General features: G+C 48.6%; 1 protein-coding gene across 2 annotated transcripts; it reads left to right on the top strand.

The window, feature by feature from the left end:
* Positions 1-242: 242 nt before the first annotated feature.
* On the top strand, positions 243-10,402 carry ASGR2 (asialoglycoprotein receptor 2). Of its 2 annotated transcripts, none has more exons than XM_061390954.1 (9): positions 243-557; positions 761-1,035; positions 2,404-2,523; positions 2,714-2,809; positions 3,694-3,765; positions 3,891-3,977; positions 4,081-4,226; positions 9,665-9,771; positions 10,027-10,402. In XM_061390954.1, the coding sequence occupies exons 2-9, from the start codon at positions 915-917 to the stop codon at positions 10,181-10,183; spliced, it is 906 nt and encodes a 301-aa protein (XP_061246938.1). In that variant the 5' UTR covers positions 243-557; positions 761-914; the 3' UTR covers positions 10,184-10,402. The 2 variants fall into 2 exon arrangements, with proteins under 2 accessions (XP_061246938.1, XP_061246939.1); XM_061390955.1 differs by having other exon boundaries at positions 357-557; positions 886-1,035.
* Positions 10,403-12,567: the final 2,165 nt, after the last annotated feature.

Below are 12,567 nucleotides of genomic sequence, written 5' to 3'. Positions count from 1 at the left end.
GCCCAAAGCTGGGAAGCCTGATGGCTGGGCCTACAGGACGTGGGGCCTTGGCTCAGATGCCAGATTGGGCAAGAGCACAGAAGTGGCCCCTCCAATCCTCATCAGGGTTGTCTGACTAACAATTCCAGGAATCTGAGGCAGGAAGTGAAATGGGAGTGGGATAGAGAGGAAATAGCCAATTGCACCCTGGTTCCTCCTGGCTGGCCCCCCTCCCAAATGTTCCGTGAAGAGTGAGGTGACTAGCTTCCGAGGGTAGAAGGGTCAGGCCAGGAGACCCCTTCTCTGTGAAGGACAGAGACACAGTCCTGCCCTCTGCCCCCACCACATATTGACTGAGTTTCCAACTCAGTTTCCACTCTGTTTACTGTCCAAAGTCCCAGGGGCAGGAGATGCCAAGTTAGAAGCGCTTGGACACTCAGGCACACGGGTTCAGGGCCCTCACCTGAAATGGTGCTCACCCCTTCCCTCCTCTCCTCCAGCACCACCTGGTCCCCAGTTCTCCTGGTTCAAGCCCTCCTGCGTCCTGGGGCCTGGGCGGCCTTCTAGACCTTGAACAGGTAAACTGAGGTCACTGGGGAGGCAGGTGGGCCTGGGGATGTCTGGGATTAGACAGACCCTGGTTCAGAGACAGTGGGGGGGAGTCGATGGGAAGTTGTGGGGTGATTGGCATGTGTGGAGGGGAGGCTCGAGGCCCAAGCGGTCTCCTGAGAGGGGATGGGACCCAGCAGAATTTCAGCTTCCATCTCCCCTCCAACCTCAGATCCAACCCAAGCCATCGCCTAGACCCACTCTGAGCCTACATCCATCAGCCTCCACCTCAATTATCATCTTAGCAGGAGCATCAACCCCAACTCAGTCCCAGCCCTAAAGCAGCCCCGAACCCAGGCAGGGTCCAGCCACACACAGGACCCAGCATGGCCAGGGACTTCCAGGACATCCAGCAGCTGGACTCCGAGGAGAATGACCACCAGCTCGGCAGAGGCGAGGGCCCAGGCACTTGTGGGCACAGCCCCAGGAGAGAACCATTCTGGAAAGGCAAGTGTCTGGTATCTGGGGCTCTGCTGCACCCTAGTCTAGCTCCCAGTCACTCTCTGTCCCTCTGAGGCCTTTGTCACATTCACCCTGTGACCAGGGACTATCCTCTGACCTCACCCCCTTCTCCACCCCCAGGATCCCAGGAAAGGGGTCTCCCCTCTTCCTTCCAACCTGACCAGTATGTGCTGTGTGTGATGGGGGGTAGGGGAAGGGTGTGTTGGAGGGAAAGGGCACAGAGAAATTTCCCCTCCAAGCCCCCCGCCTGGATCTTTCTCTAGCAAATCTTGACCAAAGTCCCCAAGTGTCTAGGAGAAAGTTTTCAGGCGAGAAAGAGCTGAGCCATTTCCAAGGTGAAGGGCGGGAGCCGGGATGTGGGAGGGGATGTCAGGTGTGGGTGGTGGTGATGGAGTGAAGCTCTGTGGAGACCAGGAGGGGTTGGGGGTTGAAGCTCAAGGAGGGGGACTGGTTAGCCTGGGCTGGGAAGAGGGACCCCTTCCTGCCTGAGGCTGGAAGAACTGCCCCTGTTGCAGCTGAGGGTGGGAGCTGGGCAGGGGAGAAGGCTGCTGTCCCACCAGGCTTCTCCTTTCCCTGGCAGCAGGTTCACAAGCCTTTTCAACAGGCTGCGTGGGGCAGAGGCCACACCCACCTACACCCCTCTGCCCCTTCAGGTCCCACAAGCTGCCTGGTAGGTAGTGAACACACAAAAGTAACTTTGGATATTGTTGGATCTTCTAAGAATGAGAGGATTCGTGTTTCAGCAGGAGGCTTGGAGAGAGTCCAGCGGTTTTGGATTTCACGGGACAGGGGGCTTGCCTGAAAGAGGCAGGATGGACAGCCTGGCAGAGCGTGCCTGAGGGGTGCAACCATCAGCCAGCCTCTAGCAGCCTCTGCTGCCTGAAAGTGGGTTGACAGCTGGCACCTGCTCACCTGGGAGCAGCTTCCACTCTTCCCAGGCTTTTATAGGCCTAGAGTTTTCAGAAGATTTGGAGATACACTGGCTATTGCTTCCTCAAAAAAAATTTCTTTCTGCCTCTCCAGCTCCCCTTTCCATCAATTATGCATATATTAATGATCCCACAGCTCATTGGTGCTCTTTCTATTTTATGGGGGAGTGTGGGATTCTTTTCTTTCCTGGCGTTTCTTTTTATACAGTTGTTGTTGCTATGCCTCCAAGTTCATTGAGACATATGCCTGTCTCATCTATTAATTTTATCCAGAGTGTTTTTCATTTCGGAATCTACTTTCTCCGCCTGCCCTCACCCAGCAAGGCTGTACTTCTTCAGGCTCTGCTCCTCTGACGCTCCATGAGGTTGGCTCTCTGGCCCCCTGCCTCTGATGCCCCTTGTCCTGACACCCCTTCTCTTGCAGGGATGCCTCCTCCCCAGCCTCTTGTGCTGCAGCGTCTCTGCTCCAAGTTCCGCCTCAGTCTGCTTGTCCTGGTCTTCAACGTCCTGCTGCTGGTGGCTATCTGTGTGACAGGGTCCCAAAGTGAGGGTCGCAGGGGTGGGGCAGCGGTGGGGGCGCGGATACGGGCAGTGCTGGGGCCAGTGAGAGCCACGATAGGGAAGAGATGGAGGCAGTGCTGGGGCGGGGAAGGAGACCATCCCACAGACAGTGATGAGGGCTGTCAGGTGGGACAGAGTGCGATCCACTTTGTCCTGTTTTGTCTCCTGACAAGGAGCACAGCTGCAAGGGGAGCTGCAGACCCTACAGGAAGCTTTCAGCAACTTCTCGTCGGGCACCCTGATGGACATCCTGAATCTCAGCTCCCACGGTGAGTGGGCGAGCCCCAAGGGGAGAGACTGGGATGTGCTGGGTGGTTGAGGGGTTAGTTTAGCAGCGAGGGTTGGCTGGGCCCCTTGCTGGCTTCCCTGGTGGCTCAGACAGTAAAGAGTCTACTTGCAATACATGACAGCTGGGTTCGATCCCTGGTTCAGAAAGATTCCCTGGAGAAGGGGATGGCTACCCACTGTACAGTACCCTTGCCTGGAGAATCCCAAGGATGGAGGAGCCTGGAAGGCTACAGTCCATGGGGTTGCAAAAAGTTGGACATGACTGAGTGACTTAACACACATGCATGCATGCTGGGTCCGATAGGGGAGTGTTTAGGGGTACTGGGAAGGAAGCACAGACTAGGGCGGATAACCCAACCTGAGAAGCCAGGCAAGGGTTCCAAGGATGCTGCTTCCTGAGCCGAGGGTCCATGAAGGATGAGTAAGGGTTAGAGTAGAGGATGGAGGTGGGAACCAGGTAGAGAGCAGAGTCTGATGACCAGGACGTGAGGAAGACCACTGCATGTCCTAGACTCTCAACATTTCCAGTGTGGCTGGAGGGGTGGGCCAAGGGTGGGCTAGAGAGGTGGGTCAGGGCCAGGCCATGCAGGCAAGCTGTGCTAACTCGTGGGGCTTTACTTTGAGAACATAGGGAGCTACGGGAAGGATTTAACAGGGGAGTGGCCTGAGCAGGTTGTGCTTCAGAACACCACCGTGCAGCCAAGAGAAGAGTGGGTGGGGTTGGGAGCATGCAACAGAGAGCAGAGCATGCAACATCCTAGGTCAAGGTGATGGTGGCCCGGACTGACGTGTCAGTGGCATGAGGATGGAGAAATGTTGGGGAGGCAGAGTGGAAAGGAAACAGGTTAACTTTCCTCTGTTGCAGGAGGCTTCGCCGGTGACAAGGTGAGACTTCTGGAAGCCAAGCTGGGAAAACAGCAGCAAGACCTGAAAGCAGGTCAGAGACTCTGTCCTGAGTGTGCGTGTGTGTGCTAGCGTGTATCTCCCCAGCCAGACACTGGAGTCCTGGTCAGTGGGCCATGCACATGGCCTACCACACCCTTGCCACACTCTGACCCTTAGATCATGCCACTTTGCGGCTCCATCTGAAGCACTTCCCCATGGATCTGCGCACACTGACTTGTCAGATGGCACACTTCCAGAGCAATGGTAGGGATGTGGTGGGGCGGGGTTGGGGGGTGAGCGTCTCCAGTCCCTCTGCGTGTCCCCTCCAGCTGGATCTTATCTCCTTCTGTCCCTCCAACCCCCTCAGGCACAGAATGCTGCCCAGTGAACTGGGTGGACCATGATGGCAGCTGCTACTGGTTCTCTCGCTCAGGGAAGCCCTGGCTCGAGGCTGAGAAGTACTGCCAGCTGGAGAATGCCCACCTCGTGGTCATCAACTCCAGAGAGGAACAGGTGAAACCACAACCTTCCCAAAGGCAGGAGGAAACCTTGGGAATGCAAACTCTGGGAGGCTGGGTCAGGCTTGTTTTGTTATTTTTTTCTAACCCGAGGAAGAAACTAGAAGCAGAAATCTGTCCCCACTCTGGGAGGTTCGTGATGGAGCAGCCATTGATTCTAAGAGGTGGGAGATTACATCCAGGAGCCAGGGCAAAGGATAGGAGCCAGGAGACCAGGTGATGAGGATCAGGGCAGGAGACAGAATGAGTGGCAGGATGAACTAAAGGGCCAGGACTTCTGTGGAGAACACTGTGGAGGCGCTGACAGTCCCTGCTTGCTCTGTGCTGGCCTGGGGAACGTGATGGGTCTTTGCGTGAAAGGGACAGAGTGGGTGGGATTCACAGGAACACACCTGGCATGAGTTACTGGGTCCCTCCAAAGCACCCCGAGTCTCCCTGCCCACTGCTGCCACCAGATCACAACTCCAAAGTCCAGAGGGAAGACTCAACCCATTCGAACAAGTGGACATGTTCGGGCAAAGGAGGGTATTAAAGATAACATTTACTGAGCCCTCACTATGTGTCAGGCACTTTCATATATCCATTGCTTTAACCCTCACAACCCTATGGAGCAGGCACTCTTGTTATCCCCACTTTGAGGTGAGGGTAGAGATATATATATGGATATGGATTACAGACATATTTTACTTTACTGATCAGGTTGAATTGCCAATATTCTATCAGTATTGGCCTATAAAGTTTCATGTGAATCAACCTAAGACTCAGTCTGTGATTTGGCTCACAAGTTCATGCTACCTACAACTTTATGGAGGATGGGATGGTACCTTTATTATTGTGAAATGAACATCAGTGTCCTGATTAATGCTTTTTGCCTTGAATTCATCTTCATGTGATATGAAGGGACTGGTCCTTGATTTCTTTTCACTTACATTTGCTTCGTGTATCCCTGCCCATCCCTCTTATTTCCAACTGTTTTGAGTCTCTGTTTTAGATGAATGATTCTCAGCCATCGAGTGTATTGTAACCTCTTGAGGAGTTTAAAACATATTGACACTTGGTCTTGCACTCAAAGGTTCTGATTTAATTAATCTTGGATTCATCCTGAGTATTGATAATTTTTTAGGCACCCCCACCCCCCATAAATGATGCTACTCTATTGTTTAGCCACCCTTAATGGCACCCCACTCCAGTACTCTTGCCTGGAAACTCCCATGGATGGAGGAGCCTGGTGGGCTGCAGTCCATGGGGTCGCTAAGAGTTGGACACGACTGAGCGACTTCACTTTCATGCATTGGAGAAGGAAATGGCAACCCACTCCAGTGTTCTTGCCTGGAGAATCCCAGGGACGGGGAAGCCTGGTGGGCTGCCACCTGTGGGGTCACACAGAGTCGGACACGACTGATGTGACTTAGCAGCAGCAGCAGCAGCAGTAATTAGCAATGTTGAGCATCTTTTCACGTGCCTGCTGGGCATCTGTATGTCTTCTTTGGAGAAATGTTTGTTTAGGTCTTCTGCCAATTTTTTTGTTGAGTTGTTTTTTTGATGTTGAGTTGTATGAGTTGTTTTTATATTTTGAATATTAACCCCTTGTTAATTGCATCATTTGCAAATATTTTCTTCCATTCCATAAGTGGTCTTTTTGTTCTGTTGATAGTTTTCTTTGCTGTGCAAAAGCTTTTAAGTTTGATTAGGTCCCATTTGTTTATTTTTGCTTTTATTTCTTTTGCCTTGAGAGACTGGTCTAAGAAATACTGCTGTGATTTATGTCCCAGAATATTTTGCCTATGTTCTCTTCTAGGAGTTTTAGGGTGTCGTGTCTTATATTTAGGTTTTTAAACCATTTTGAGTTTATTTTTGTATATGGTGTGGGGGAGTGTTCTAATTTCATTGATGTACATGTAGCTGTCCAGTTTTCCCAACACCACCGTGTTGAAGAGACTGTCTTTTCTCCATTGTATATTTTTGCCGCCTTTGTCGTAGATTAATTGACCGTAGGTGTGTGGGTTTATTTCTGGGCTCTCGCACTTGCATTTATTTTAAAATACATATCTTTAGTCAGTCTAATTCTTCTCTGTTTTATATGCTTCTTTTATTTTCTCCCATTTGCTATGTAAGATGTATTCTTTTTGGTTTCTCCACTGTGTTATTTTGGACTAAATGTGGCTTGTTTTTAGCTACACTAGTAATTACTGTCATAACTTTAAATAATGGGCTGAAACTTCTTGGCTTTAAAAAATAAAAGAATTTATATAACTTTCATATGAAAGATGAGGAAACCAGTACACTTCTTCTCACGCCTCAATCTTTTCTCGGTTTTAAAATTGAGATATCATTGACATGTAACCCTGTAAGTTTGAGGTGCACAACACCCTCGGTTGATATATTTACATATTGCAATATTATGAATAAAGTAGTGTTAGCTCTTACCTTTACCATGTCACACAATTATCATTTCTTTTTCACTGAGAACAATTCAGATCTAGTCTCTTAGCAACTTTGAAGTTTATAACGCCTCGTTCATATCTCTCTCACATTCCTTACATGTATGTGCAAATAGTTTTTCTTTGAATTTCATTAATCTCAGATATATTCCAGTGTTGTACATTCTCTGTATTTTTGCTCTGAGGCTAGGAGAGTTCTTTTAACACATAAAGTTAGATTTTCATATGTTTTGGAAATTTTTCTTAAGCCATTTATTTGAATAGTTTTTCTTGCCCATTTGTTCTCTTTTCCTCTGGAGCACACCATTCAAAATGATCTCCATTGTCTACCCTCCATAGCCTTCATCTCGTTACTGTTTAAAAGCATCTGCCTACAATGCGGGAGACCAGGGTTCAATCCCTGGGTTGGGAAGATCTCCTGGAGAAGGGAGCAGCCCACTCCAGTATTCTTGCCTCCCCTGCCCCAAAAAAGGGGCTCAAAGAAATATTGGGCTTCCCTGGTGGCTCAGATGGTAAAGCGTCTGCCTGCAGTGTAGGAGACCTGGGTTCGATCCCTGGGTTAGGAAGATCCCCTGGAGAAGGAAATGGCAACCCACTCCAGTACTCTTGCCTGGAAAATTCCATGGACTGAGGAGCCTGGTAGGCTACAGCCCATGGGATCGCAGAAAGAGTTGGACACGACTGAGTGACTTCACTTCACCTTCTTTCTCTCTTTTCCTTAGTTTTCTGGGCTCTTTTTTCATGACTGTCTTTTGTATCTCAGACTTGATTTTTTGTTGAGGTTTTTTTTTTTTTTAATGTAGCTCAAAATTTTCAGTTTCTTCTCTTTATTTATCATTGTTATCTTTCTTCTTTGATTCTTCTTTTGTAGTTTTATGTCGTTCATCTCCTCTTTAATGTTTCTGAGGATATAAGCTATTCTCCAATAGCTTCTTAGGTTTAGAAACATGCTTTCTTTACAAAGTATATTTTTCACTTCTCTTCTTGATATCACAGTGCTTCTTTCTTCCTCCTCTTCCTTTCCATCCTCTTTATTTTTTCTCAGTTTCCATGATAAAACTCCCCCAGGCTCCTTCTTTGAATGGGCTGAATTCTTTCTTGCCTGTTATTTACTCATGAATAGGGCAGAAGTGTTCTCATGGACTGTCTTTTCTGATCATCTGACACTATTTCATCCCTCCCCTCAGTCTTCACCTGGGTTTCCCAGGTGGCGCAGTGGTAAAGAATCTGCCTGACGATACAGGAGATGCGGGTTCAGTCCCTGGGTTGGGAAGATCTTCTGGAGTAGGAAATGGCAACCTACTCCAGTACTCTTGCCTGGAAAAGTCCATGGACAGAGGAGCCTAGTGGGCTACAGACCATGAGGTCACCAAGAGTCGGACATGACTGAGCACACACGTGCACACACACTCAGTCTTCAACACAGGGGCTGGATATTGATGCTTTGTATTGTTCATTCAGTTATTCAACTTCTTGTGGTGATGGGAAGAGGGGACTGGGGCAGTGGGCAGCAGCAAAGAGAATATCTTGCCTCCAGGCATTTTCCCTCCAGCTTCGTTGACCCTCCTGAATTTGGGGAACAGCCCTAGGAGCCCTTGAGAGCTGTCCCTTCACGTACAGGATATTGACTATTTGCAGGAGTCTAGAATTCAAGAATGCTACTGTATCTGCCTTCAGATGAGGTGACTAACTGCAGTTTTAATTAGGTGTCTAGGAAGGGAAAGTGGAATTAGGAAATTTTCCTCCAGATGCAGTTGGAGACCCTTCATATGCTATCAAAGGAAACTGCTACATATGCATGTTGGTGAACCGACCCCCTCTGCTTCCTTCATAAAACAAGGTGACCACACTCTATGCTGCTGCCCTCCCAAGCCAGGGGGCTTAAGGCCTCAGTTCAGTTCAGTTGCTCAGTCGTGTCTGACTCTTTGTGACCCCGTGAATTGCAGCACGCCACGCCTCCCTCTTAAGGCCTCAGAAAGAGCCATATCTCTTAAGAGAAAGCCACTTCCTCTTAAGAGGTATGCATGGATCCTGGGAAGCTATCTCAAAAACCACTTTTGTCCCACGCCCACCAGCTGGACAGCTTGGCTGTCCCTCACATATAGGGCATCTTCTTATTTTCAGCCAGACTGCCAGAGCCCCTGTAGCCAAGTCATAACAGAGCTCTGAGCAGTGGGTCCGAGCTTGGAAGCTGTAGGGCCTGGAGAACAACAGACGTGGCAGCTGTATGTAGAAGTGAAGTGAAAGTGAAAGTTGCTCGGTTGCGTCTGACTCTTTGCAACCCTGTGGACTGTAGCCTGCCATACTCCTCTGTCCATGGGATTCTCCAGGCAAGAATACTGAAGTGGGTAGCTGTTGCCTTCTCCAGGGGATGTTTCCAAGACAGGGATTGAACCCAGGTCTCCTGCATTGCAGGCGGATTCTTTACCATCTGAGCCACCAGGTAAACCTGTATGTAGAAGTAGGAGCAGATAAATGTACGTGAGAGGCAAGTGAAACCCAGATCTTTACTGGGTCATTGGGTCACCCTGAGGGTGGCAGGGGTCAGGATCCCAGAGTTTGAGGTTGTGGGCAGAAGACAGGGAAAAGATTAGAATAGTGGTCTAGCAGCCGTGAGTTAGGAATGAAGTGGGAGGACAGGTCAGGGGACAAGGGTCACCAACTCAGACCCTGGGTTGTTACCCTGGGCTCCACAGATACCCTCAGTTCCTTAATCTCACGTGTAAAGTGTAAACCATTAGGGTGTCCAATTTACAGAGCGTTATGGGGATGAAATAAGATAATCCTTGTAAAGCAATTAGTACAATGTTTAGCCCAGTAAATGTTCACTAAATAATAGATATGGTTGCAGAAGAAAAAGCCAGGAACTTGTATTGGGAGCTGTTGCTTCAAGGTGGGGACAGATCAGACTGGGGGTGGGGTGAGGGCGCCACAGCTAAGGCCTGAATGGAGGCACAAGGGACTAGAAACTTCCCTCCCACCTGTTTTCCAGAAGTTCATTGTACAACACACAAACCCCTTTAGAGTCTGGATAGGTCTCACTGACAGCGATGGCTCCTGGAAATGGGTGGACGGCACAGACTACAAGCACAGCTACAAGTAAGTGGCTTCTCCTTGTCTCTCCCCATTAATTTGTCCTGGGGATGGCCATCTGGTCTCTGCCCCCGGTACACTCCCACTCGTCCCTCAGGGACCAAATTCTCCCACCATCTCCCGCCTCACCCAGATTCTCAGCTCCCAAGACTGCAGTCATGGCTCCCTGAACCCCAAAAAGCCATGCATTTCTGAGGTGGGGGGTGAGGGTTGTTGGGATGAGGGGGCCATCTGGAGCGGAGCTTTGTCCTGCCTTCCTAGGAACTGGGATCCCGCTCAGCCCGATGACTGGCGGGGGCACGAGCTGGGGGCCAGCGAGGACTGTGCAGAGATCAGATGGGATGGGCGCTGGAATGACGATTTCTGCCAGCAAGTGAAACGCTGGGTGTGTGAGACAAAGCGGAACATCACCATGTAGCCGCCCACCTCCCCCAGCCTCCAGCAGACCTCTGACCCACAAACCCTCCTGCCTGGGCATTTTGAAGAAAGGAAGGAGAGGAGAGTCTTTAGAAGCATGGGGAGAGCTTGAAGAGGGATAGACGCGGGGGGCTGAAGAAGCTCTGACCCTGGGGAGACAGCTCCTGCCTTCTTCTGAAATTCACTGTAATTATTATTATTATAATTTTCAGCTTCCTCAGTGGTGTAGTGTGTAACTTGTGCTTAGTCACTTAGTCATGTGCGACTCTTTACGACCCATTGGACAGTAGCCTGGCAGGCTCTTCTGTCCATCGGATTTCTCAGGCAAGAATACTAGAGTGGGTTGCCATTTCCTTCTCCAGGGGGTTCTCCCCAACCCAAGGATCGATCCCACGTTTCCTGTGTCTCCTGCATGGAAGGCAGATTCTTTACCTGCTGAGCCATCAGGGAGTAGGAAAAGGACAAATACTTGAAACTTTGTGTGGACTGGTTATTTGGAACTGGGAAGTGTAGGATTCAAAGAAGAGGGAGGGAGAGGGTCTCGAAGAGAGAGCTCAAGCGTTGGACAGCTGTCCCTGACACTTAATCTTTTTTTTTACGCTCCCCTACCTATGAAGTTTTATATTTTTATTTGCTTATTTGCTTGGTAATTTGCTGTTTTTTTTTAATATTTAATTTTTTTATTTTTTGAATTATGGAAGTATGATAACACATTTATAAGAGACTTGGAAAATACAGAACAAAGTTATATATAGTTTTACTATATATTACAAATTATTTTTTTAAATATTTAAAGATTTTTAATTGGAGTTTCAATATCAAACTCTCAAAAATTAATAAACTGAATAGACAGAAAAGTAAAAGGCTCTAGCAGACCTGAAAAGCACTATGAACCAATTTAACATAATTAATATTTATACAGTTTTCACGCAACAGTAGTATGCAAATTCCATTCAAGTTCCCATAGGCTGTAAACCAGGAGACACTGGAATGTATCCAGAGATATAAAATAAGGCTTGATACCTAATCTTTTTTTTTTTTTTTACCACCATAGCTTTATTTAACACCTCCTTCATGTTAAACAGTTACCATTTATTGCAGTGTGGACATTTAACATTTACTGTCTTAGCAACCTTCAACTACATATACAGTATTATTAACTATAATAATCGTGCTCTATATTAGATTCCCAGAACTTATTCCTCTTAAAACTGGAAGCATGTACCCTTTGATCATCGTTTCCCCCTCCCCTGCCAACCCCTGGTAACCAACGCTCTATGTTCAACACCTAATCTTAAAGCACACAGGCCAGAGATGGGCACAGAGGGGCCCCTGGATGGCACTGGTGGGGCTGGCGTGGGGTGGGGGTGGAGCCAGCATGGCTGGGGCCACAGAGTCTGCCCTGAGGGCTTCACTGCAAAAGAGGTTTCAAAGAACACCCCTGCTCCACTGAACATCCCTGTTCCAAAGAACACCCTGTCAGTCTGGGAACTGTGAACTGGGCTGGCAAAGGCCAGTGAAAAAGTTTGCTAAGAGAAGCAGGATTGAAAAGACCCCAGACTGACCTAGACAGCTCTCCAGTAAAGGGTGTCTCCAACAGCCTCCACAGTGGGTAAACTGCACCTTCCAAGATCACTACGACCAACCTTAAACGAGTCTTGAAGCAATTAGGTTTTTTGGTTTTATTTTTATTTACAAAAGTAGTATAAACTAATAGTAAAAAATGTTTTGCACACACGCACACACACACCGCGTGTCCTCCCCTCACCACTCCTACTTCTACCCAGAGTTAACCATTTCATGGATATTGTATTAGTCAAGGGTCTCCACAGAAACAGAACCAATGGGATCTGTGTGTACCAATAGGAGATATATTGGCTCATGGGAGTATGGATAAGTTCTGCAGATGAGTCGGTGATCTGGAAACCCCCAAAATCCATCAGAGTAAGATGCAGTCTGAGTCTAAAGGCTCCAGACCCAGGAAGAGTCAGTGTCTCCACCTGAGTCTGCAGGTAGGAAAACAACCGTTGTCCCAGTTTGGAGAGGGCCAGGCAGGAAGAACTCTCTCTTACCTTAAGAGGACCGGCCTTCTGGATCTATTCAGGGCTTCAATGGTGTGGAGGAGGCCAGCCCATGTTAGGGAGAGCAATCTGCTTTCCCAATTCAAATGTTCATCTCATCCCCAAACACCCTCACAGACACACCCAGAATAATGTTGGACTCACCATCTGTGTCCCAGTCAAGCTGACACATAAAAATGAACCATTTCAGGGTTTCTGTAGGAAGTTTCCTGCGTACGTGCCCATATGCAATACCGCGTATCATGATGTAGTTAGCTTTTTTCACTTTCCCATGTCCTATGGACATTGATCCAGTCTATGCTGT

This window comes from Bos javanicus, chromosome 19 (genome assembly GCF_032452875.1).
Source record: "Bos javanicus breed banteng chromosome 19, ARS-OSU_banteng_1.0, whole genome shotgun sequence".
Lineage (NCBI taxonomy): Eukaryota > Metazoa > Chordata > Mammalia > Artiodactyla > Bovidae > Bos > Bos javanicus.
This window is presented reverse-complemented; position numbering and strand designations above follow the sequence as displayed.

What these genes read in the sequence shown, in the direction of transcription:
- ASGR2 (XM_061390954.1), top strand. Translation starts at nt 915, where the DNA reads ATGGCCAGGGACTTCCAGGACATCCAGCAGCTGGACTCCGAGGAGAAT. An exon ending in GCAGCAAGACCTGAAAGCAG is followed by an intron (nt 3,766 to 3,890) that starts GTCAGAGACTCT and finishes TCTGACCCTTAG; the next exon opens with ATCATGCCACTTTGCGGCTC. An exon ending in GACTACAAGCACAGCTACAA is followed by an intron (nt 9,772 to 10,026) that starts GTAAGTGGCTTC and finishes CTGCCTTCCTAG; the next exon opens with GAACTGGGATCCCGCTCAGC.